The sequence below is a fragment of the Cebus imitator genome, unplaced genomic scaffold (assembly GCF_001604975.1).
Source record: "Cebus imitator isolate Cc_AM_T3 unplaced genomic scaffold, Cebus_imitator-1.0 Scaffold88, whole genome shotgun sequence".
NCBI classification, from domain to species: domain Eukaryota; kingdom Metazoa; phylum Chordata; class Mammalia; order Primates; family Cebidae; genus Cebus; species Cebus imitator.
In genome coordinates, this window is record NW_016107403.1 from 2,860,576 (window position 1) to 2,885,976 (window position 25,401).

Below are 25,401 nucleotides of genomic sequence, written 5' to 3' on the forward strand. Positions count from 1 at the left end.
AAAAAAAAAAAAAAAAAAGTTTAGTGTATAGCAGTATATATTCATGCTTCCTGACTCCTGGGGAGTTAATGTCCTCAACATGGGGACCGAGGAGGCTTCTCTCCCTTGGGATATAAGGGCAATGTTCTCTATGAAGCCACACACATCTGGATTAGAACCATATGGCTGACCACAGCTGCCCCAATGCATGTGAAGGCGTCCACACGCCAGCATCAGAAGGGGTGATTCATTTTGCCCATTTATAAGAACAGTTCCCTCATATCCCAATTCATTTTAGGACTCTAAATTTTCATCCGAAGTGTTTGTTTTCATCAAAACATGGCTCGAGTGAGGTTGCCTATATATGGGGACAGCCCTGGAGGACAGAAAAAGAGAACCCTTAAGTTCATCAACAATTATTAAATGCCTACTCCGTGTAGTAGGCTGCAGGGCAGTGCTTTAACTTTCTGTAATAGTTGATTACGATTTCCACAGCACTTTTCATATATATTTCCTCAGTAAATTCTCACATGCACTGCCATGCAGCCTGGGCAGGGCAGCAAGTGGAACATAACCCTTGATCCTTCCTTTTTTTTAAAAAAAAAAAAACAAAGAAAGAAACTGAGATTCACGAAGGACAGGGAGTAAAGGTCTGCATCCCAGCCTGGGCCGGGTTCCCCTCAAATGGACATTTGCTCTCTCGTGTGGGCATACTGCTGACATCTAATTTTTTATTTCACATCTGTAAAAATTAATACTGCTCTCTCCCCCTCTTCATGATGTGCAGTAAAGGAGGTAATTGCATGGCAAAATCTATGAGGGTGGAGGCTGTGCTTGTCATTTTTATCATTGTGTCTTGGCCCCTGGAAAACAGCACCAGGCGAGTTGAGGGGAGGAGGATCATGCCATCAAACTGTTGGGATTTGTATCGTTCCTCTTCTCAGGAAATATCTGGAGAGAACATTTCCCTTATATCCCAATTCACGTAACCTGGAGTTTTAAAAACTGATGCTTCTGTTGCGTGGTATATGAAATAGTCTGAATCTCTTCATGGTATTTTTAGCCCTATCAGTTACTTTTACCATTTTGAGTACATGCAAATAACTGGAAAGCCCCAGTATTTTTAATTTTAGTCTCATTTTTAAAAAAGAAGAAGAATAAGAGTTTCAAAAATGGTGAGTAGAGGCAGTCTGACGTCCAGGTGTGTTTTATTTTGTGATAAACAGTCAAGCCCATGTAGATCCTAATGAAGACTGAATCTGCAGCCAGCTTTGCTGAAAGGATAGGTTGGTCAATGCAACAACCTAAAATAGTGGACTGGAACATTTGTCAGAAAAAACAAAACAAAACAAAACAGCCAGGTTCAAAATATGTTGGACAAAAGCAAATGTTGTTGAAATTCCATGGACGAGCAGCCCGTATTATTAAAAATGCGTGTAGAAAGTAGAACAGATCATTCTTTAGGCAGGTCCATAAAGCCCAGATTAGATCAGAGAGAGGAAGTGGAATCGTGGTTGGGAAAGAAGAGATGCCAGGAGCTTTACATTTACGAGGGCGGCTTTACATTCATGGATAAGCACAGTGGCATTTGACTGTTGCACTGACTGGAAGTCAAACCCTGCATTTGTGACCTTCTAAACAAACCTAGTCAGACACCCATTCGCTCATTTAATCTTCACCACAGTCCTGGGAGGCAGCTATTATTTATGATCCCCATTTCACAGATCAGGAAACTGAGACTCCAGAAGATTAATTGCTTGCCCAGGCTCACACTACTAATAAGCAGAGAGCAAATATTTGGAGACTACCAGAACATTTTCATCGCTGAGCCAGTTATCTCTTTGACACATGGAAATACCCACGGATGTTCTGTTTCTTTCGAAAGAGCATCTCCCTGACTTAGTGAGCAGCTTATTTGGATTTCTGGTTGGCCATTGTAGTGCTGCTGTCATCTCCGGCAGATGCTGGTACCAGTCATCATGGGACTTGGAAGCTGAGTCAGGAGGAAGGGAACATGCTCCTACATGTCTGGATTAACTCCTGATAACAAGGAATTCAGAAGGAAGGAGTCACTCAGTTTTCTCTTTATGTCATCTTCACAGCGCGAGGCCGCAAGCTGGGACTAGGGGTACAGAGATGCAAAAGACAGATGTGCTGCCCACTTTCACGAGGCGTAGAGCCTGGCAGAGTTGTCTGTTGTGGGATTTACAAAATGGTAGCCAACTGCCCATGGCCGATGTATTTTATTTGGCCCGCATGGAATCATAAAATTTTTTGTTGTTCCCAGTGTTTAAAAATTGGGATAGTTTTCCTAAAACTGCAGATTCCTGGCTTTTCCTAACAAATCAGAAAATCTGGAAACTCAAGGACCATTGGTAGGCTGGCAGCAATTTGCCATCGCTGGGTAGTGATGTTCATCCCAAACCACACCTCTCCCTGTTGCTTCCTTAACACAGAGAAAGGTGTTAGGGCCCATTTATCATCACATATTTTTCTTATTGTAGCACTAAGAGGGAATATCCTTAAATAAATTACATCTGTAAAGATTGTTTTTCAAATAAGATGCTCTGGTACCAATGTCTCTATCAACATGTACCTTTTGCACATCCTACTTTGCTCTTTTACATAATAGGCTGGCTCCTAAGGGCATTTGTTGGTGACATGTGGACGTTTCCTTTCCTGTAAAAAGGCAGACTCAGGGAGGTAGGAGTGATTGCTGTTCAGGGGAAGGCAAATACAATCTTTCTTCTTCGTAAGCAAGATTTTCATGATCTTGAAATGATACTGGGGAAACTTTACAGTTAAATCAGTTTGATTTTGTTTAGAAAAAAAACTTTGTGACAAAGTACAGACAGACAAAAGAAATGTGACCTGATTATGAAGTCCTTAGTTTAAATGTTATATTCAAGTAGCTGCTAGAATTGTGACTAGAATGGTCCCTGGCACATAGTACATTACTGATAAATATTTGTTGAATGAATTATTTGAAAATGAAACTTTATGATGCCAACTTCTTTTTTAAAGGAAGTAGAACAGGAAAAGGAATCTTTGAAAACATCTTTGCCTCTGAGTTTTCTCTTGCTTCCTCCTTTCTTTTCCCTTTCACTCCATTCTCATACACATATTAGACAAAATATGTTAAAGAAAATTTTCATTCCTACATGGTCAAAGGAGGGAGTCAGCACTGGTTATGTTCATGGCTGGGGAAGTGATGTGGTTCATCGAGTGGCCTAGCTTAAAGGAATGGGTAGGAATTGTTCAGACTTATTTTAAGCCTCGTGACTTCTGTTTTAGGTGAGTGGGAACATGCATTGTAGGCTTTACAGATTTTATCCATGTTCTCCAATCTGGATCTGTGTTGTTGTCCTTGCCTACAGTGACCTTCCTCTTTCTCTTGTCCAAATTAAGTCCCAATCCTCCTGGTTAAGTCGCAGCTCACAAGGACCTCCATGAATCTGTCCTGATCATTTCAGTCTCCAGTGGCCCCTATGCATAATAATAATATGACTAATAACACATGCAATAATAACAGTAACATTAACACGGCACAATAACACTCCTTGAGATTTTACTGAGGTCCTGTGTGAAATACTTTACATGCATTATTTCATTTGGTCGTGATATAAAGCCAACTCAGTAAGGACTTTTATGATCATTCCCATTTTCCAGACGCAGAAAATAAGTGTCAGAGAGGAAATGACTTGCTAAAGGTTACAGAGCTAGCCAGTGGCAGGCTCCATGCTTGAACCCAGCCCTGACTGACTATACAGCCTCTGATCTCTTGTACTTACTATGCTGCCTCCCTGATTCCTGACTGATTCCTGGAGCACTTAAGTGGAGCAACTACTTCACACTCAGCATGTGCTGTCTTTTATTGCTATGAACACATCTTTTTAGGTTCAAATAAATTATCAGGTCCTGGAGGGCAAGAAATGATTTTATATCAGCTTGCCTCACCAGGACTTAGCACCGTGCTCTCAAATAATAGGAAACTAGTTAATTGCACCTTTATTTTCACAGTCTTTAATCGAACCTTGAAGGCAGCATTTATTACACTTATAAGTCTTATTGTTTGCATCTGTCCTTGCTTCCAGCCTGGAAACAGTAGGTCTCCCTCATCTGTGACTCAGCACTGAGCATCTGGGAGCTGCTCAGTAAATATTGCTGAGGAATTGAGTTTATGGTTCTGGTCAATACTGATGATAAATGATATTAATGTTTTCTCTTTTAAATTTCATTTTCCATCTCTGCATACCGACTTTTTATTGTTCTGCATTTACTCAAATTACTGTATTAGACAGTGAACTTAAACATTCAACTTGAAAAATTCAGCAAGGTAAATAAATAAATAAATAAAGGTAATCCAACATATTTATCCCTTTTAATTTTGTTGTAGCTTTCCCTGGACCTCTATCACACCGAAGATGATATTTACAAACTGTCACTGGTGCTGGAGCCTAGAAATTCTAAATCGGTAGGTATAATTTTCTCTCTAAGGATCAGTGTCAGTCACTATTTTTTTGTTATTTACCGTAATTGTCTATTACAGTGTTGCTTTATGTTCTAAAATGGAAGAATTTAAAAATTGACATTATTCCCATTTTATCAGTAGGACAGCTTAGCCCTGACAGTTTGAGAATTATGTCTTCATACCAGAGGCAAATAAAGAGGAAGAACGTCATTCTCATTACTCTGTTTTACAATTGATCTCCTATTTATTGTGTTCCTGCTAAGAACTCAACACACATAGGACCAAAAAAAAAAAAAGGAAAAGAATAATAACTCATCTTAATGTTAAAGATCATTTGGACCCTTTCAGGCTTTAGAAAAGCTCCATTCAACATAAAATTAGATTTAAAATTTTAAATATCTTGATGATAATTTACAAATTTCTCTGCTAACCATCAATTCAACTCAGAATTTGGATGTCACATTGGATGGTGTCTCATTTAATAGATGGCAAACTCTTAGTAAATAAACATTATATAATGAGATTGAGAGCTGTGTGTGGTGGCTCACACTTGTAATCCCAGCAATTTGGGAGGCCGACATGGGCATATTACAAGGTCAGGAGTTCAAGATCAGCCTGTCCAACATGGTGAAACCCGTTTCTACTAAAAATTAAAAAATTAGCTTGGCGTGGTGGCGGGCACCTGTAATCCCAGCTACTCGGGAGGCTGAGGCAGGAGAACTGCTTGAACCCAGGAGGTGGAGGTTTCAGTGAGCCAAGATCACGCCACTGCACTCCTGCCTGGGCAACAGAGCGAGATTCTGTATCAAAGAAAAATAATAATAATAAAAATAAAATAATAGAATTTAAGTTGCTATTAAACAAAAAGCAGTATCCAAACATGTATTTAGTTACAGATTAGATTTCAGTAACAAAAGATGCTTGCTTTATAAGCATTTAAAGCATAAAAAGCTACATAAATCTCAGTTTCTACTGGTATTATGAATATACAAAACTTACTCATTCTTTTCAGTATCCCTGGCCCTAGTTGCTCAAGGCCCCAGTTAATGTTGAAAAATATGGCCCGTCATGGTAGCTCATGCCTGTGATCCCAGCAGTCTGGGAGGCTGAGACAGGAGAACTGCCTGAGCCCGGGAGTTAGAGAATAGCATGTACGACGTGGTGAAACCCCACCTGCATTAAAAATGCAAAAGTTAGTCGGGCATGGTGGCACACTCCTGTAGTCCTAGTTACTTGGGACACTGAGGTGGAAGGATGGCTTGAGCCCAGGAGGCAGAAGTTGCAGTGAGCCAAAATTACACCACTGCACTCCGGTCTGGGCAACAGAGCCAGACCCTGTCTCAAAATAATAATAATAATAATAATGATATAATTGAAAAATATATGTGTTTTTTTTTTTTTATCAGCAACCTACCTCCCCTACGACACCCAATAAGCCTGTGGTGCCCCTGGAGTGGGCATTAGGGGTGATGCCAAAGCCAGACCCTACAGTCATCAACAAGCACATAAGGAAATTAGTTGAGGTAAGTGGATGAAGGAGAATAAAGAAAGGGCACTAGAAGACCCTTTCTCTTTCCAGAATATTCTGCGATTGTCCAGGAATCTGATGGAACCCATGAAAACAGCCCTCTGGCAGGTAGGAACAATTTAGCAGGCACTTCGTACTACCTGGCATTGACCTCTGGGGAGAATCAATCTGAAAGACCCTCTTCCCTTTGTCGTCCGTCTACTCTCTCTTGCCCAGATACTCTCAGCTACTCTCAGCTCCTCTCTTTCCCAGACATTTGCCACCTCTGTCATTGTCAACAGCCCAAGGGACTGGGGATTAGAATCACTCATAAAAAAACTCAAATGGGTCACACTAAGATGCCCAATAAATTGGTTACCCAAGGGCAGGAAAGAAATCCTGTAAGTTGGATAGTTTCTCCTTTTGTATAGTTTTGGAATTTGACCACACAGAAGCCCAATGTTATTGAGATTAGAAAAATCATCTAATGGAGGACAAGGCTCTGTCAGAGTTTTCTGTGTAGAAAAAAGAGTAGAAGTGCCAATGCAGGGAAGACGGAAACATCTCGGGTACGGGAAACTGCGATCCTGAGCTAAATGTCTACTTGAATGGATTGGTAGGTACATCTGCTGGTGCAACAGAATTGAATCTTTGGGATATAATGTGCTTTGGGCTGGGAAAAGATGTTTAAAAAAAAGGAAAGAATGTCTTATATCTTAGATAATCCAGGAAACTAGGAGGCGCTGAAAGAAAAATGTTGTGGAGCGTGTGAGGCAGGAAGGAAAAGGGTGGTGCTGGTGCAGAGAGGAATATCAGTGGGAGAAGGGGCTGAGGAGATAAGGTCCAGCGGAGGCCGTGGTAATAACAGACCCAGCTTGGAAATGGGAAGGTGAGGAAAGGATCCAGGGGCCCCCAGGGAATGCAAGGACCGAGTTGCGGCTCAGGAATGTCTGAAGCCAGGAAATGGAGGCAGATCTGTTCTCTCTCCCAGTCTTATTCTGACTGCCTCTGCCCACTTGGAGAATTTCTCTCTCTCTCTCTCTCTCTCTCTCTCTCTCTCTCTCTCTCTCATTCCGTCTTCCTTACCTTCTCTGTCTTCCCTTTTCTACAAATTCCTTACCTTTGGTTCAATCAAACAAAAGACGTGGATTTTCTGATGAATTTTACTCCATAAAAAATCTTCAACACACAGTATAAATGTGGATGTTAAACTATAAATAGTAGGTATTCCAAAATAGTTAACTTTTAAGCTATTTTTATTATGGCTAAGCAATGATACTGGGATTTCCACACACACGCAAAAAAGAACGTTTTCTAGGCCGGGCGTGGTGGCTCAAGCCTGTAATCCCAGCACTTTGGGAGGCCGAGGCGGGTGGATCACGAGGTCAAGAGATCGAGACCATCCTGGTCAACATGGTGAAACCCCGTCTCTACTAAAAATACAAAAAATTAGCTGGGCATGGTGGCACATGCCTGTAGTCCCAGCTACTCAGGAGGCTGAGGCAGGAGAATTGCCTGAACCCAGGAGGCGGAGGTTGCGGTGAGCCAAGATCGTGCCATTGCACTCCAGCCTGGGTAACAAGAGCGAAACTCCGTCTCAAACAAAAAAAAAAAAAAAAAAAAAAAAGAATGTTTTCTGATTTTGCACAATTCTGTTACCTATGAAAAAGCTTGAGATAGGCTCATTTTAGTCATATTTTTAATTAATGCATTCATTTATACCTTACCTACTTCCCAAAGTACTCCTGAAGCAACTGCCAACATAGGGCAACATTGATAAATAGAATAAATAGAAACTACTGGGAAAAGGGAGAAAGATTAAAACTGGAATCAAAATCAAATATAAATTTGAGTACATGTGTTTGCAGAAAGAATTTACAAATTTTTTTGAAAACCTAATTTTGCAGAAGGCAATGGGAAACCTTTTTCATTTTTCTCTGATTATAAAGGAAGATAGAATCATCGAAACTATTAAAGCATTACATAAATTATAGAAAACGAAAAGCTTTACTTTGAGATGTTGGTAATTCTGTTCTCCAGGGATAACCACTGATAATTTGTAGATTATCTTATATGACTTTATTCTCTATGTATATATTAACACACACACTACATATATACATACATGTATATCTTACACAACTTTGTTCAATTATTTCTTTAGAACAGATTCCTTGAAGTGGAATTGCTGTGTCAGAGAGTAGGCACTTAAAATTCCTGATTCTCTTCCAGAAATACTGTGGCTATTTACGTCACTAACTTGATACGAGAGTACCTATTGTCTCATACCCTAGAAAATGATCAATCACAGCATTTTAAGATTTTATTTAATCTGAGAGGTTAAAAAAGTTTCATTTATGTTTCTGTAATGATTAGCAGAGTTGAATACATTTCCATAGATGTATTGGCCATTTGTATTTTTATTTGGTGATTGCCTGTTTGACTTTCTCATATATGCTGCAAATAACTTGCTCCATTTGACATTTATCTTAAAATTTGTTAATTGAGCTTTTTGGGTTAGGATATTTTGCATTTTTTTTATAATAAAATATTTTTCTTTATGGCTTCTGACATTGATGTCGTGCTAAGGAAGTCCTTTTTCACGCCAGGATTAGGAAACATGAAAAATATTTTCATTTAGTTATCTTTGGTACTTTTATGCAGCTTTGGGCTTTTTTTTTGCATTAAAATATAGAATACACTAGTGCAGTGGCTCATGCCTGTAATCCCAGCTCTCTGGGAGGCTGATGCAGGCGGATGGCTTACGCCCAGAGTCTGAGGCTGCGGTGAGCTATGATCGTGCCACTGCACTGCAGCCTGGGTGACGGAATGCGATTCTGTCTCTAAAAAGATAAGTAAACAAATAATATATAATACATCTAGAATATAGTTTGGAGGTAATTTATTTTGTAAGGTTATTAGCCCTTTAACTCAACAGCAGTTACTGGATAATCCATAATTTCTCTGTGGATTTTAAAAGATACTTATCGATATTTTAAATTTTATATATACATGTTTCTGGACTCCACTCTCTGTGGCATTTTGTATCATGTTGTTTTGATTAACGTAGCTGTGTAGAATATTTGATTTCTGAAAGGACATGTTCTTCCTCATTGCTCTTCATTTAAAATAATTTTTTGCTTACTTTTAACATACCCACTTTGATTTGAACTTTATAATCAAATTGTTCATTTAAAACAAATCCCTACTGGGATTTTGAATGGAATTGGATTAAATGTACACTTTCATTGTTGAGTTAACACCTTAAAGCTTTATTTTGTATTGTCATGGTGTTGGAATATGTAAATTCACTAAGCCAATTCCTACTCAACCCTGAGGTTTCGATTTAAATTTTGCTTTACCCAGGAAACCTTTCTTAATCTACCTCCTCTTTTCCCCCCACTGATAGCACTGTTTTACTGATTGATTGATTGATTGAGACGGAGTTTCACTCTTGTTGCCCAGGCTGAAGTGCAATAGCACGGTCTCTGCTTACTGCAACCTCCTCCTTTCAGATTCAAGCAATTCTTGTGCCTCAGCCTCCTGAATAGCTGGGATTGTAGGCATGCGTCACCACACCCAGCTAATTTTTTTTTTCTTTTTTTTAGGAGAGATGAGATGGGGTTTCACCATGTTTGTCAGGGGGCGCTCAAACTCCTGACCTCAGGTGATCCATCAACTTTGGCTTCCCAAAGTGCTGGGATTGTAGGTGTGAGCCACTGTGCCCAACCTCTGTTTTATTTTTAATTTTATTTTAAGTTTATTTTTTAGAGATGATACCTTGCTATATTCCCCAGGCTAGACTGCAGTGGTGCGATCTTGGCTCATTGTAACCTCAAACTCCTGGGCTAAGCAAGCCTCCTGCCTCACCCTCACAAGTGGCTGGGACTACAGCCATGCACCACCATGCCCAACTAATTAAAAAAAAAAAATGTAGCAATAAGATGTAGCAATAAGGCCTCTCTATGTTGCTCAGGCTGGTCTCAAACTTTTGGGCTCAAGTGATCTTGCCACCTCTGCTTCCAACTCCCAGAGTGCTGGTATTACAGGTGTGAGCCACCACACCCAGCCATTACTCTGTTTTTATCCTCAACAAATCACTTATTATATTATAAAGGCCTATTGACTTAGTTATCTTTCACTAGATTCTAAGCTCCTTGATAGAAAGGATCATATGCTAGTTATCATTGCTTTCACAATAACAAGTTCAGAGCCTACTTCATAGTCATTCAATAAATACTTATCTTGGCGGTGGCTCATGTCTGTAATCCCAGCACTTTGGGAGGCTGAGATTGGCAGACCACGAGGTCAGGAGATCGAGAACAGCCTGGCTACCATGGTGAAACCCATCTCTATGAAAAATACAAAAAATTGGCCAGACGTGGTGGCACATACCTGTAATCCCAGCTACTTGGGAGGCTGAGGCAGGAGAATCGCTTGAACCCAGGAGGCGGAGGTTGTAGTGAGGTGAGATTGCGCCACTGCACTCTAGCCTGGGTGACAGAGTGAGACTCTGTCTCAAAAAATAATAATAAATAAAATAAATACTTATCTTTCCTTTGCAGTCTGTATTTAGAAACTATGATCATGACCATGATGGGTACATCTCTCAAGAGGACTTTGAAAGTATAGCTGCCAATTTCCCCTTCTTGGATTCCTTCTGTGTGCTGGACAAAGATCAGTAAGTTTTAATTTTGTTTTATTTTAATGCAACTATCCTAAAGCAGAAAATCATTATCAGAGGAGAGAAGGAGAAGCTTGACAGCTTCAACCCTAGTGCTTTGATGAGCCAGGTCTAATTTGTCACTGATTATTTTCTTGTGACCTGAATGGAATCACAGGGTAGACCGTGTTGTCAGTGTTGAACACAAGTGAACATTTGTAAATGATCCAAGCGCACCATTTGCTATATTGCTTTTATTGCTTAGCTCTCAACCCAAAAAATCTCCACCAAAAAAACAGTAGAGGAGAAATATAGTTAGGTCTAGCCTGGGAGAGTCCTCAGCATTAGCAGGCCTGAAAGCAATCTTAAAACTTATGAAGATTAAAAAAAAAAATTGGTTGGGCATGGTGGCTCATGCTTGTAACCCCAGTACTTTGCGAGGCTGAGGTGGGCAGATCACTTGAGGCCAGGAGTTCAAGACCAGCCTGGCCAACATGGCCAAACCCCATCTCTACTAAAAATACAAAAATTCACCGGCGTGGTGTTGCATGTCTGTAATCCCAGCTGCCTAGGTGGCTGAGGCAGGAGAATCCCTTGAGCCTGGGAGGCAGAGGTTGCTGTGAGCTGAGATGGCACCATTGCACTCCAGCCTGGGTGACTGAGCGAGACACTGTCTCAAAAAAAAAAAGAAAAAAGTATTTATAGTCTTCATGAAAGCATGATAGCTGCAGATAGCCAAGAAGCATTGATACTGTTTTTTTCTTTGATTGATCAAAGGTTGTCTTGATAAACAGAGAAAAAATATGTTTCTTTTTAGCATCAAATGATTCCTAAAAATCAAATGGCTTTAGAGACTAAAACCCAACTTATTAAAAATAATAATTTTTTAAAATTGCTGAGAAATTCTGGCATTAATTTGATTGTTACTTGTGCAAGATTTATTTCTAATTTAAAAATCACCTGTAAGGAAACACTGGATTTTGTTTTGGTAAAATGGGCAAATTAAATTACATTAAAATCCTCTCATATTTTTGCTGTTATGAGTATTTTTAAAAAATGAAATTTGGGGCCAGATGCGGTAGCTTACACCTGTATCCCAGCATTTTGGGAGGTTGAGGTAGGAAGATTATTTGAGGACAGGAGTTTGAGACCCGCCTGGCAACATAGTGGGACCTTGTCTCTAACAAACCATTTTTTTTTTCAATTAATTAAAAAAAAATAAAATCTGTAATTCAATACACCAAGAAAAGTCTTGACACATTAACATAACTTAAAATCCTAAATTCCTCTTCATTATATACTCAGAACAAAGAATACTTTTAAAATAAATTATATTAGAAACATAAACTTCCTTTACAAAGTAAAATTTAAATTGCTAACTACCCACTTCTTCACTTAGTTTGTTACTGTCAGTGACATGTAAATAGGACATTGACTTAAAATAACTTCCCAGTCTTCATTTCTTTTATCTGTTGGTTCTAGAGACAGAATTGAGATTGTCGTAGCAAATATCTACATCTATCTCTATCTCTATATCATCATCTCTATATCGATAATTATCATATAATATCATAGATATCATCTTATTGATATCTATAGAATTGTTTTCTATAGATATCAACAGAATTGATAGAATTGATATTGTTTTCTATAGAATTGATATCTATAGAACCTATGAATGAAGGTTTGAACTATTCATACCTTGCTTACCTGACACTAAAGTTTTGAGTGGTTAATACTAGAAAGATCTCAAAAAGATGTTTTCTCTGAGGTACTGTTTTCTAAATTATGTTCCACAGAAGTAGCTATTAATTAGTGCTTTTGAAAAAGGAACTGACTAGTCATGTGTGAGAAACACAGGATTAAATCTCATTAAATGTCTTTACTATGTGACTTCCCGAACTTTGTATAGGCTAAAGTGTGTTACGTTGTGAGTCCCTAGGATGAGTGATGAGCTAACGCACTGTTACACAAATGTATGTAGTAAATTATGTGATGAATTTGTGAGGCAATGCATTCATAAATGTATTTATCTCATATATATGATAAGGATTGTTTAGGTGTCTTCATTATGAAATCTATGCCCATTCCTTTGAGTGGGCAAAGGACACAAATAGATATTTTTCTAAAGAACACATACATGCCAATAAACATATGCAAAAAAGCAAAATGCAAATCAAAACTGCAGTGAGATACCATCTCACACCAGTCAGAATGGCTACATTTTTTTTTTTTTTTTTGAGACAGACTCTCGCTCTTTCACCCACGCTGGTGTGCAGTGGCACAGTCTCAGCTCACAGCAACCTCGGCCTCCTGGGTTCAAGTGATTATCATGCCTCAGCCTCCCGAGAAGCTGAGATTACAGGCATGTGCCATCATGCCAAGCAAATTTTTTTCTTTTTTTTTTTTAGTAGGGACGAGGTTTCATCATGTTGGCCAGGCTGGTCTTGAACTCCTATCCTCAGGTGATCCACCTGTCTTGGCCTCCCAAAGTCCTGGAATCCCAGGCATGAGGCACTTCACCCAGCCAAGAATGGCCATTATTAAGTCAAAAAATAACAGACGCTTGCGAGGTTGCAGAGGAAAGGGAACATTTATACACTGTTGGAGTGTAAATTCATTCAACCATTGTGGAAAGCAGTATGGCAATTCCTCAAGCAGCTAAAAACAGAACTACACTTCAACCCAGCAATCCCATTACTGGACATATACCCAAAGGAATAGAAATCATTCTACCATAAAGACACAGGCCTGTGAATGTTCACTGCAGCACTATTCAAATATCAAAGACATGTTATCAACCTAAATGCCCATCAATAATAGATTGGATAAAGAAAATGTGGTACAGATACACCATGGAATATTATGTAGTCATAAAAAAGAAGATAATGTCTTTCGCAGGAACATGGATGGAAGTGGAGGCTATTATCCTTAGCAAACTAATGCAGGAACAGAAAACCAAATACCACACATCCTCACTTATAAGTGGGAACTAAATGATGAGAACTCATGGACACAAAGAAAGGAATAATAGACACTGGCCTCCTTGATGGTGGAGGATGGGAGGAGCAGAAAAAATAACTGTTGGGTACTAGGCTATGCTACAATTTCTCCCCAGGCTTGAGAATTTAAGATCACTTTCTTAACTCCTATGCAAAATAACTTTAATAATAATACTTATAATGTACAATAATCAGTTACTTTGCATAGGAGGTAAGAAAGGGATCTTAAATTCTCAAGCCTGGGGGAAAATTGTGGCACAGCAAACAGCAATAGGGAAGCCTGGGCAGGGAGTATGGGGAAGAGAGAGATGAAGCTGAACTTAAATACGTTGATTGAGACAGAGTGGATCACAGGAAGAGAGGTCCAGCAAGTTCTTGAAGGTGTGGTACAAAAATTCAGGACAACAGTCAGGACTGGAGGGGGAGATGAAGTCTTTTAACCCCACTGTAAGCTGGAGTCCTGATCCGGTGAGCACACTCTGGTGGAACGCTTAGAAGGTGGTGAGCTTGGGGCCTGAAGAATAAGCCTTCAGGGACTCCCCTCCCACATGCAGACACTGAAAAGAGTCAGTGAGCCCTGCAGGGGAGCTGGAGAGGAAGGAGGAGAAGCAGGGTGGCATGCAATTCCAGCGTCTCTAAGGGGAGCACGCCAAAAGAAGGAAATTATCTCTGTGTGACCTCCTGCCAATGAGAAAAGGCCACTGAGGATGTCCTTGGTGACAGATTGGTAGGGTTAGAAACCCAAGTGGCATAAAGAGTAGCTGGAGGAAATGATAGAAGAGCCTAATGAATACTCTTTTTGAAAACTTTGGGAGTAAAAGAAGGATGAGAGAAATGACACCTGTTAGAGATGGCAGCAGGACTGAGGAAGGAGATTTTTCGGTGAGAAAGTCTTGAGCGTATTTGTGAATGGAGGAAGAAACAGGGAAGAGACTAAGAACCTGGAAGTAGCAGAATCCCGGGGAGGCTGGAGAGTGCTGGATGGGGCAGCCAGTCCTCTGAGAGATGGGCCCCAAGAGAGGACAGAGGAGGTAGAAAAGAATTCTGAACTGGAAAGGAAAGGCGTGATCGTCAGCACATGCTGATGGACAGAGAAGCAGTCTGGAGCTCACCTATGTCAAGTGGATCCAATCACTTTTGTTTTTGAGACAGAGTCTCATTCTGTCATCCAGGCTGAAGTGCAGTAGTTCGATCTCAGCTCACTGCAACCTCTGCCTCCTGCCTCAGTCTCCTGAGTATCTGGATTACAGGATTTACAGGTACATGCCACCACACCCAGCTAATTTTTGTATATTTAGTAGAGAGGGGGGTCAGGCTGGTCATGAACTCCTGAACTCAAGTAATCTGCCCACCTCGGCCTTCCAAAGTGCTAGGATTACAGGCATGAGCCACCACACCCAGCTTTTTTGATCATTTTTAATAAACAACAAGTCAGGGTTTGTGGTAGGTAGGGGTAGGAAGGCAGGAATAACCAGAGGTTTGTTCTGTGTGGAGCAGATCTGGAAGAATTGCTCCCAGCCAGTCACAGTGAATGGGCTATGAGCCACTAAGATGTGAGTGACATCACCAATGTAGTAGCAGCCCAGACAGCGTCAAGCTGAATGAATTTGAGAATGGTCAGCCCAGTTATTACAGTTTTCTGCCTTTCTCCAGCATCCTAATTCTTGCAACCCTACAGCTAGGCAAGGACTAGAAGGATGTTCATAATAAAGAAGACTTTCTGTGCTGCGGTGCACAGGTCACATGTATGCTCACATGAATATGCTCCTGCACACACACATGCATGGGTGCACACATATGCAATTTTCTGCTTACTGAAAAAGGCTTTGAACACCTGAATATGCCTTTTACGGTTCTCCCTTTCTCTGAGATGTAATAGAGAAGAGAACATTCTTCATCTGCTTTTGGCCACAAAGGTTTGGGAGGTGGGTGATTGAAGTGTGACAACTATGGCCGGGCCTGGTGGCTCACACCTGTAATCCCAGCACTTTGGGAGGCCGAGGTGGGTGGATCACCTGACATCAGGAGTTCGAGACCAGCCTGGCCAACATGGTGAAACCCTATCTCTATTAAAAATACAAAAATTAACTGGACATGGTGGCACACGACTGTAATCCCAGCTACTCGGTAGGCTGAGGAAGTAGAATCACTTGAACCCAGGAGGTGGAGGTTGCAGTGAGCCAAGATCATGCCACTACACTCCACCCTGTGCAACAGGAGAGACCCTCCATCTCAAAAAAAAAAAAAAGTCAACTACTTAGCAACCTGGTATTCAAAGATACCTCCCTTCTTTGATTCTCTTAACAGGGATGGTCTGATTAGTAAAGATGAAATGATGGCTTACTTCCTGAGAGCTAAATCCCAACTACACTGTAAAATGGGACCAGGATTCATCCATAATTTTCAGGAGATGACCTATCTCAAGCCAACCTTCTGCGAACACTGTGCAGGATTTGTAAGTCTGTTTTCCGTTGTTTTCTTATGCATGTAGTTATTTGTGTAGTATTCTGAAAAGGTAAGAATATGATACGCTAAATAAAGTCCACCGTCTGCTTCGAATCACAAGCAAAACATGGTGGTTCCCTGAAATTAAAGATTCAACACCCAAAGCAAGATCTTTGGGTTTCATTATTTTCTAGGAATGCAGGGCTAGCAAAAACAGGGAAGGTTGTTGAGGGCTGTTAAGAGAGTGGTTTGTCTATTAATCCCTGCCAGGAAGAATTGTCAGCCCAGTGAGCCCTGGCATTCATCACTAATATTCCTAAGTGGTTGCAATTAAGAGGTGCATTTATCTTAACCAGTTCCTTCCAGTTTTCATTTCATGTGGTATTAGTGACCAGAAATCCATCATGGCATGGTTCAATAATTCACAACTCAAAAAGGAAAAAAAAAATCTTTTTGGAGAGAAGCTGGTTATAATAATAAATAACATTTACTCAATGCTTGATGGTAATAAAGTACTCCCATAGACATTAGGGTAACTAATCTTCATTGCAAGCCCGTCAAGTGGGTATTTTACTTTCGCCATCTTGCTTATGAAGATAAAGAGGTTCAAAGAGGATAACCCAAGTTCCTGAGGATGGCACAGGTAATCATTACCAGAGCTCGGACTCCGGCACAGGTGTACCGACTCTCAGCCCTGTGCTTCACCTGTACCACTGCAACAAATGAAGACTGTGTGCTTCCTTCCCCTACCTTTGATAATTCTTTGGGAACTGAGATCAGTTTTTGATCCTGGTCTTAACATAAACGCTTGAGCCCTGAATGTCTTCCAGTTGATATTCAAGTTAAATAAAGTGTAAAATGCGGTATTACAGGTGAAGGAGGCCCAGCACCCAGATGAGTATGACAAATGTCCCTTTTTCTAGATGCCAGAGCTCAGTTGTGTTAGCTTCATTTGGCAGCCATGTCCCCCTGTGGACTCACTGACCCATACTGAATTTGTTGCTGATATTATATGCTACCAGAAATTACATTTTCCCCATCCCATCCTCAAATAACCGGCTTTGGGGAGCCCAAGGTAGGAGTCTGTGTTCAAGCACACACTCTCTGAGAATGGGTAAATAGGAGGCAGTTGTTACCTCAAAGATGGCCCCAGGTGGTCACAGCAGCTGATGTGACACAGGGCAAAGCCAGTCTAACTAGCTCTCTCTATTCATCGCAGAGAAGGTGAAGTTCTTTAGTATCTCCACTGGGATTGGATGACCAGACCATTACCATAAAACAAATGGTCTCCTTTTTCATGTTTCTCTAGTTTCTCTATTCTGATGGAAATTTTGGAAATACCTAGACCTGAAAATTCTGATGTAGGATGGGGTCATGTGTAACACACTCCTACAGAGGGGGACCCAGTGAACAAAAGGTCAGGCTGTTGCGCCATAGCATGGCTCAGCCAAAAGTCATGATAATACATCTGTCTTTTGGGTGGGCTGTGAGAGTCAGAAGGCGCTTATCAAATCTCAAGGTCTCAGGTGCTACTTGGGCAGTTGAGGCAGGAGGATAGCTTGAGCCCAAGAGTTTGACTCCAGCCTGAGCAATATAGAGAAATCTGCCCGCCCCCCAACCATCTCTAAATATAATTAAAAAAAAAAAAACACTCAAGGTCTTATCTCTGCTCTCTAGTCCTTCTGTCCTGTCCCTCCCTTTTATAGAGGCCCTGGTTCTATAGGAGCAGAAGGTAGACTTTCTTGGGAGTTCCACACTGTCTCCCTGACTCACTGGAGCAGAGATGCTGGTGCTACATTCTTGATGCAGCTGTGATGAAGTAGAAAGCTCTGGACCTGGAGTCTGGAACCTTGGGTTAAATTTCTGTTTTTCCCTTGCTAACTCTATGTCCTTGATCAAGTTATTCACCATCTTTGGGTCATTTCTATCTGTAAAAGGGAGTTAATACTTACCCACCAAGTTGTTGCATGATAAAATACTATCAGACATGTTGTCACATGGCTTGGAGTACATATTTTTTATGTATTCCTTGATACTTTGAGAGTTTAATTGAAATTTACTCATTTGAAATATTTACAGCTCTTTTTGTTTTTAAAAATATTCAATTTTATTGGTACAATTTGATTTGATCTTTACTGACACTCATGTTAAAAAGTCCATTGGTGGCTGGGCATGGTGGCTCACACCTGTAATCCCAGCGCTTTGGGAGGCCAAGGCAGGCAGATCACTTGAGGTCGGGAGTTCAAGACCAGCCTGACCAACGTGGAGAAACCCCGTCTCTACTAAAAATACAAAATTAGCCGGGTGTGGTGGCACATGCCTGTAATCCCAGATACTCGGGAGGCTGAGGCAGGAAAATCACTTGAACCTGGGAAGCAGATGTTGCAGTGAGCTGAGATCGTGCCATTGCACTCCAGCCTGGGCAACAAGAGTGAAACTCTGTCTCAAAAAAAAAAAAAAAAAAAAAATCCATTGGTTTTCAAAGGATTTTATAACTATAGTTCTATAGATGTGCTGTTGAAAGGAATTGTGGGAAAACGGTTCCAGTGCCAGAACCATCTGCTTTTAAAATAAATTCCATTTTAAGGTTAAGGAAGACCAACAGACTTGCTCTGCAGAAGATTTATTTAGAATTAGAATTCTAGAACTGAAAGAGTGTTAGTAATTCCCTTATTTTGTAGATGAAGAAACTCAGGTCTGGAGAAGTTAAGTGACTTCCCTCAAGGTCACACACAGATCATTAGCAGCAAAACTGAGTCACACGCAGGTCTCCTGACTCTCAGTCCAGAGCTCCTTACACCACAATTACTCCAAATATTAGAGCAGCCAGTGGTCTCAAATCAAAGGACTGTGGGAAATGCCCCTGCAAACCCATCCACATGGCATCATCCTCTACCGTCTTTGGTTGGCACACTGACCCAGTGCCTCTTTCTAGCTACTGTTTGTTCCTGGTTAAGTAAGCATTAGCAAACCATGTCCTCCTCCTCACTCCCACCCCCACCCCCATCCCCACCCCTCTTGCTTGACTGTATCTTTTTCACCAGTTCCTGAAGCCATGCTAATAATGTAACATATCTGGCTATTAGGATGTCTCTTCTTAAATCTTATCCTTTCTTGTCCCACCTCAGTGCCTTTGCTCACACACAAAGTATGCAGGAACTATGGCTTCCTGTCTTTTCCTCAAGTAATATATTCATCTTTCCCTCACTAGCTATGAGACCTTGCCAAGGGACTTCACCTCTCTGTAGGTCAGTCCCCTCATCTGTAAAAATGAGAAGGCTGGGAGCAGTGGCTCACGCCTGTAATCCCAGCACTTTGGGAGTCCGAGGCGAGTGGATCACCTGAGGTCAGGAGTTTGAGACCAGCCTAGCCAACATGGTGAAACCCCGTCTCTACTAAAAATACAAAAATTAGCCAGGTGTGGTGGCTCATGCCTGTGGTCCCAGCTACTAGGGAAGCTGAGGCAGGAGAATCACTGGAACTCAGGAGGCAGAGGTTGCAGTGAGCCAAGATTGCCCCACTACACTCCAGCCTGGGCAACAGAGCAAGACTCTGTCAAAAAAAAAAAAAAAAAAAAAAAGAGAAAATTATTATTACCTATACCATAAGGACATCATGAGCAATTACATAAGTTAATATGTATAAAGAGCCTAAAGCTGTGCCTCTCACATAGCAAGAGTTCAAGAAATGTTAGCTCTCATCATTATTATCATGATTATCATTACCAAGGGCTCTGGAGAGAGAATTTCCAGGTTGTGGGAGATTGCAAATTATCTAACTTCCTTGATCATCACATTCACCTTTTACAAAAGAGAAGCAAACTAGATTATCATAAAGATCACGCTGTGATGATCCTGGCCACCACTGCCCTTTTTGGGAGCATGCCCCTCTCTCTTCCAGCCACCCTTGCTTCTACTTAGTTGTCATATAATCCTTCCTGTCCCCAGGACAAAATACTCTTCTGTCCTTGGAGACATTTTTATTTTAATATGTATTCCAAAGGAGCAAATAGCTGTTAAGGCTCAAAGGAATCTTTGAGTTTTCTACTTGTGGAAGTTCCTTGTCAAGAAGAGGTAAGGAGCCATCTTCCTGTACTCTTGAGTCACTTCACATGGGCGGTGACTTACTCTTCTGGAAAAGCAGGGGCACTGTTTGCTTATAATACACTGTGGACATGAGAACCGCACCCCCGTCAGTCCCAGAGGGCCCTGCTTTTTTCAATATTATTTTATTAAATAGATAATAGCCACCTAACTCAAATACGAAAAGGTTAGCAATAGTTCTCCAACTTGAGCTAAGCCCATTTAATGACCCATACTATGTATACACCTCTGTTATCTCTATCACCCATGCAAGAGCTGTGGGGAGACACAGGAAGGGCATGGGAAGGGCTCTCCTCTTCATGGCGTTTTGAAGGAGTCTATCTGGCGAAAGAAGACACCACCACCAGAATGTGCCCCTGAACCTCCCGGTCAAACGCTCCCTCATGGAACTGCGGGCCTTCACATCTTCCCTCCCGCATTGGTCATTTCCTACTTGTTAACCACAAGGAAGTCACAGACTCCTTGGTTGGCAGAATCTGAGTTTTCTCGACATCTCCTTACAGCCCTGGCACAGGCCAAACATAGAGCCAATGTGGAGAATGAAGACATGAATAACTAAGATCATTTCCTCTTCTGTATTTTTCCACGGGACAAAAACTACACAGAAAATAACCTAGCATAATCCAAGTGTTTTCATGTGAGGTGCACTTCTTCCATTGCTCTATTTCCTGTAGTGAGCTCCAACGGCAGCTAGTGTCATTAAAAAGAGGGAGCTAGGGACTCCCAAAGACCAAGTGGCCATCGCCTCTGTACATTTTGCTGGGAGTGCATCATGCTAAAGTCTGAGGATCAAACGGTAGTCGTCTCCTATCCTGGCTCCCAGTTGGCTCCGAGAAAGAAAGGGGAAGTGAAACTCATGTTATCACCACCCTTGGAGAGGGTTCTTCTATCTGGCAGGAAGGGTGTCAAGAGTGGCGACATCCTGTTTGTGCCTGGCCAGTCATGAAGCTTCCCAGCAGTTCCCTCTCAGTGGCCTTGTTTTCCTTCCAGATCTATCCTCAGATTCTCTGACATTCCTTTGTCTTTTGTTACAGCTCTGGGGCATAATCAAGCAAGGATACAAATGCAAAGGTAAATCAATCTTATTTTGTTAACATTTTAAAAATTTGACATTTTGGGTAAGAATCAAATTTGTCTGGTTAAACTACAAAAGCTCTTGGCATCATTGAGAATTTCAGTCTTTTGGGTCAACGGCAACTGAGAGTGATTGCCTCTGAGGAGGAGTTCCTGGAGTTTTGGAGAGTCAGAATTGGAATTTTATAGTTTGTTACACACCACTCTTCTCAACACACATAAATCTAGTTCTTTTGAATCAGCAGCATCCAGTTCAGGTGGGAATTCTGAAGTGGGACAAGCCTAGCTAAAATATTGTATATAAGAACTTTTTTCAAAGAAAAAAATCTCCACGCCATTTTTGTAATCCATAGGCACTTCTTCCTGTGGATTACAGAAATCCATACTTAGCTGTTCCTTTCTCTACCAAATCACATAGATGGTGACAAACAGAAAACTAAAACGTATTTTTGTCCTTTTCAATGAATGCATTCCTCTATTTTTCCCATTTAAGTTTATAAACAATTGAATCAATTGTTTATAAATTTGACAAATTGACAAATGCAATATGCATGTACATTAAGCATTCAGGAATGTGTTGCTACTTTTACATGTATGATTACACATTGTTTAGGAAGTTGCTGGACACTTTATGCGGACGATTTATACAGTTCTTTTAAGAATCTTCTAATGCTTTTGAAAACTATAATAAAACTATAAAAAGAAACATCTTAATCATGAAATACCTTCAGATGAATGTTGTTCCCCTGGGATGCCTTTTTTTCACCAGTCATTTTGCAGTATTTGGTCCTCATTTTGCATGAACAGAAAACTTCCCAAACCTCAATGGAAGCTACTGTTCAGTGCTCAGAGGGACCTTTCCATTAGTGCTTCTCTATCACTTGTCTTGGTCTAACTTAGATTTTGACTTTCAAGCAGCAAAGATACTGCAAGATCTTATTGCCTAGCACAGTGAGTCATTAGTTTTACTCTGGTTTCTATCCCCATACCCTAAAACACACACACACACGATTTTATAAAGATGAAAATCTGCTAAACCTTTAGATTATCTCTTGTATTCTCTTAATGGCACATAAAGTGGAAAAAAAAAACTAATTAAAATAGACCGAACATTAAGACTATTTGAAACAAGACCACTTAGGGGAAAATGGGTACTGGAAATAGTTAGAAAGGTCCTCTTTGATAGTGGGAGAGAGATGATCATCTCTATTCAATGATGTTCAGTGAAGTGTAGGACCCTCATCATAGGTAATAATTCTGAACCACCATCTGAAGTGCCACATTTTTCTATCCCAAGTATTCTACTGCCTTCTCTAAAACATCCTAATGGGTAGTTTCACAGACTCTGCTGCCTGCCATTTCAAAGCCATAAGCAAATATAGAACATATTTACTGAGCATATGCCCATCTTGTATTTTGTTTCTATACAAAGAAAGAAAGCAGAAGATACAATTACTGGCCCTGAAAGGTTTTGGAAAATGAAGAGGAGTAAAAATATCCAGACAAGTGCTGTATGGAGGAACAGCTCACCATAAATGATCAGAGGCAGCAGTTGGCCTGGGAGAGACTGGAAGCTGAGGCTTCTTGCCATCATCCTGGCTTAGGCTCTCTTTGTGGGGATTCCATCTGAGCCTGGGAAAGAATCCCAACCCCATTTGATTTGCATTTAGTTTTGGGCAAAGGCAACTGACCTCTCAGGCTGGACTCCATTTGCTCCCTAGGCACAATTGCTCGTTAGGTCCTCAGTTACATAGAGAACCAAGCTGAGCAAATCTAAGAGAACTTTCGGAACTTCAGGGAGGCAAGTGCGGACCGATGGCCCCTTTCCAAACCCTGGACACACCCCGTGGGCCTGTGTGTGACTCTGAAATTCAACACAGAAACTGGGATGGGGGAGGGGAGGGCTGACAACTCAAGTGCCACTCTAGGAACTCAATCAACATTAGACACACTAATCATCTTCCACACCCTTGGAATTTTTCAGACTGTGGAGCCAATTGCCACAAACAGTGCAAAGACCTCCTGGTTCTGGCCTGCAGGAGATTTGCCCGGGCGCCCTCCTTGGGCAGTGCGCATGGGTCACTGCCTGGAAGCCCCTCACTGCCCCCAGGTAATGCCCTCTACTTTCTTTGCTGCCATGGTGTCTCTCTGCTTGGACCTCCTTTAGGTTCTGGGTCTAAACCCGGTTAGTCACTCTAAATGCTAAGGCTTTCTTTAAGGGGAGCAGCAGTGACTAAACCCTTGATTCATCCTTGCTTCTCTTTGCTTTCCAGTCTCAGGAACATGTAACCTGCCTGCAGCTAATTGAATTCTGTCCCTAGTTGGTTCCCCTAGGACTTTGCATGCCAGATTCATGCTGGTTTGCTGTCAAGCAGTCAGATGTTAAATAATCACCATCCTCTTTCACTTCCAGTCCAGGATGAGGTGTTTGAATTTCCCGGAGTCACTGCTGGACATAGGGATTTAGACAGCAGAGCCATCACACTGGTTACAGGCTCTTCTCGCAAGATCTCCGTGAGGCTACAGAGAGCCACCACCAGCCAGGCTACCCAGACTGAACCTGTCTGGTCAGAGGCTGGGTGGGGGGACTCAGGGTCCCACACCTTCCCCAAAATGAAGTCCAAGTTCCATGACAAAGCAGCAAAGGACAAAGGCTTCGCCAAATGGGAAAATGAGAAGCCGAGGGTGCATGCTGGCGTGGATGTTGTAGACCGGGGCACGGAGTTCGAACCTGACCAGGATGAAGAAGAAGAGACCAGGCAGGACGGTGAGGTAAGTGCCAGGTCACCCCACAAATAAAACCAGAAGGAGGCTGAAAGTGCTGAGATGAGCATTACAGAGGGTGTAGGAGGCAGCCTGGTAGTTCTGAAAGCAGAATGGGTGAGAATGAGACGTGTATCATTTTCATCTTGCCACTGGCTTGCTACGTGATCCTGGGCATATGTTTCTTCTTCCTGGATCTCATTTTCATTGTGTAAAAAATTGGACCAGAGCAAGTTCTCAAACCTAGTGAAGGCTGTCATGCCGGTGTACTGAAATGATATACCCCAGGAACCCATGACTATATATCCAGGATACCTGCACATGATACAGATCAGCCTGGTTTTCTAAGCTAGAACCAGGGCCCAAACTCAAGAAAGGCAGTGGAAGCAAACGACTTTTAGATAAAGGAGAATCGGACACTTTTGACTCTACTCAAAAGAGGGTTTTGACAGTATCATGGAAAAGGGGGTGGTGAGAATCAGAGACATGGGGCCCTCAAGGATCTATAAACCAGGCTCTGCCTCTGCATGAGAATCATAGGCAAATCATGCAAAGCAAACTGCGATGCAGATGGAATTTGTTAGAGTATGCTGACATAAAAATTGATTCAAGATGGAGTTAGAGAAATGTATTAGTTAACAGTCTATAGTGTATTAAGAAAAAGGATTTGAGAAAATTGGCATCATATTCCTAACTTTTAAAGCAATGTCATGGAGGACAGCCACTGCCGCCCTGTCGAATCATTCTCATAAACAGAATATTGGGTTAGGCAGAGATCCTACTGGATCAAGCCAGTGCTCTTTAGTCTTATGGGTGGTCTTCCACATTCCACTCTTCAGGAGACTTAAACACACGTCTCCATAAGTTTCCCATGATGAGAAAAACTCCAATGACCTTTAACCCAAAATCCCTCTAGCTCTTTCCTCATTGAAGCCAACGCATAAGGAGGCTACACATTATCTCTGGTCATGCAAGATTCCTTTTAAGTTTCTGCTGAAACACTTTTTTTGTTTCTAATAACATCAACTTTTAAAAATAGCTTTGAGATGTAATTCACATGCCATGAAACTGACCCATTTAAAAGTGTACAATGTAATATACTTTAGGTATGCTTTTAGTATATTCACAAAGTTGTGCAACCATCACTACAATCTAATTTTAGAACATTTTCATTATTCCAAAAAGAAATCCTCTACCCACGAGCAGTCACTCTCCCCCCCTCACTCCAGCCCTAGGCAGCCAACTAATTTATTTTCTGTCTCTTTGGATTTGCAACATCCACTTTATTGTTAACATTTCCCCCACCAATCATCTTGGCAACTGTATCAGTCCTATCCTCCCACTTGTCCTTTACTGGCCTAGCACAGTTCAAGCTGGGAATATAAATGGGAATA

The 25,401-nt window shown here is 41.3% G+C and overlaps 1 protein-coding gene across 6 annotated transcripts in view; it reads left to right on the forward strand.

Annotated features, from left to right (window-relative positions):
- The window catches only part of RASGRP3 (RAS guanyl releasing protein 3), a 129,820-nt gene that overhangs the window by 100,910 nt on the left and 3,509 nt on the right, over positions 1–25,401 (forward strand). For 5 of the 6 annotated variants that reach the window (XM_017534869.2, XM_017534866.2, XM_017534870.2 and 2 more), the window contains 7 exons: positions 4,376–4,453; positions 5,857–5,973; positions 10,523–10,638; positions 15,930–16,077; positions 21,205–21,241; positions 23,229–23,354; positions 23,658–24,016. In XM_017534869.2, coding sequence (XP_017390358.1) covers positions 4,376–4,453; positions 5,857–5,973; positions 10,523–10,638; positions 15,930–16,077; positions 21,205–21,241; positions 23,229–23,354; positions 23,658–24,016 — 981 coding nt within the window. The remainder of the gene's footprint in view (positions 1–4,375; positions 4,454–5,856; positions 5,974–10,522; positions 10,639–15,929; positions 16,078–21,204; positions 21,242–23,228; positions 23,355–23,657; positions 24,017–25,401) is intronic. The other variant, XM_037740750.1, reaches the window with a different exon arrangement.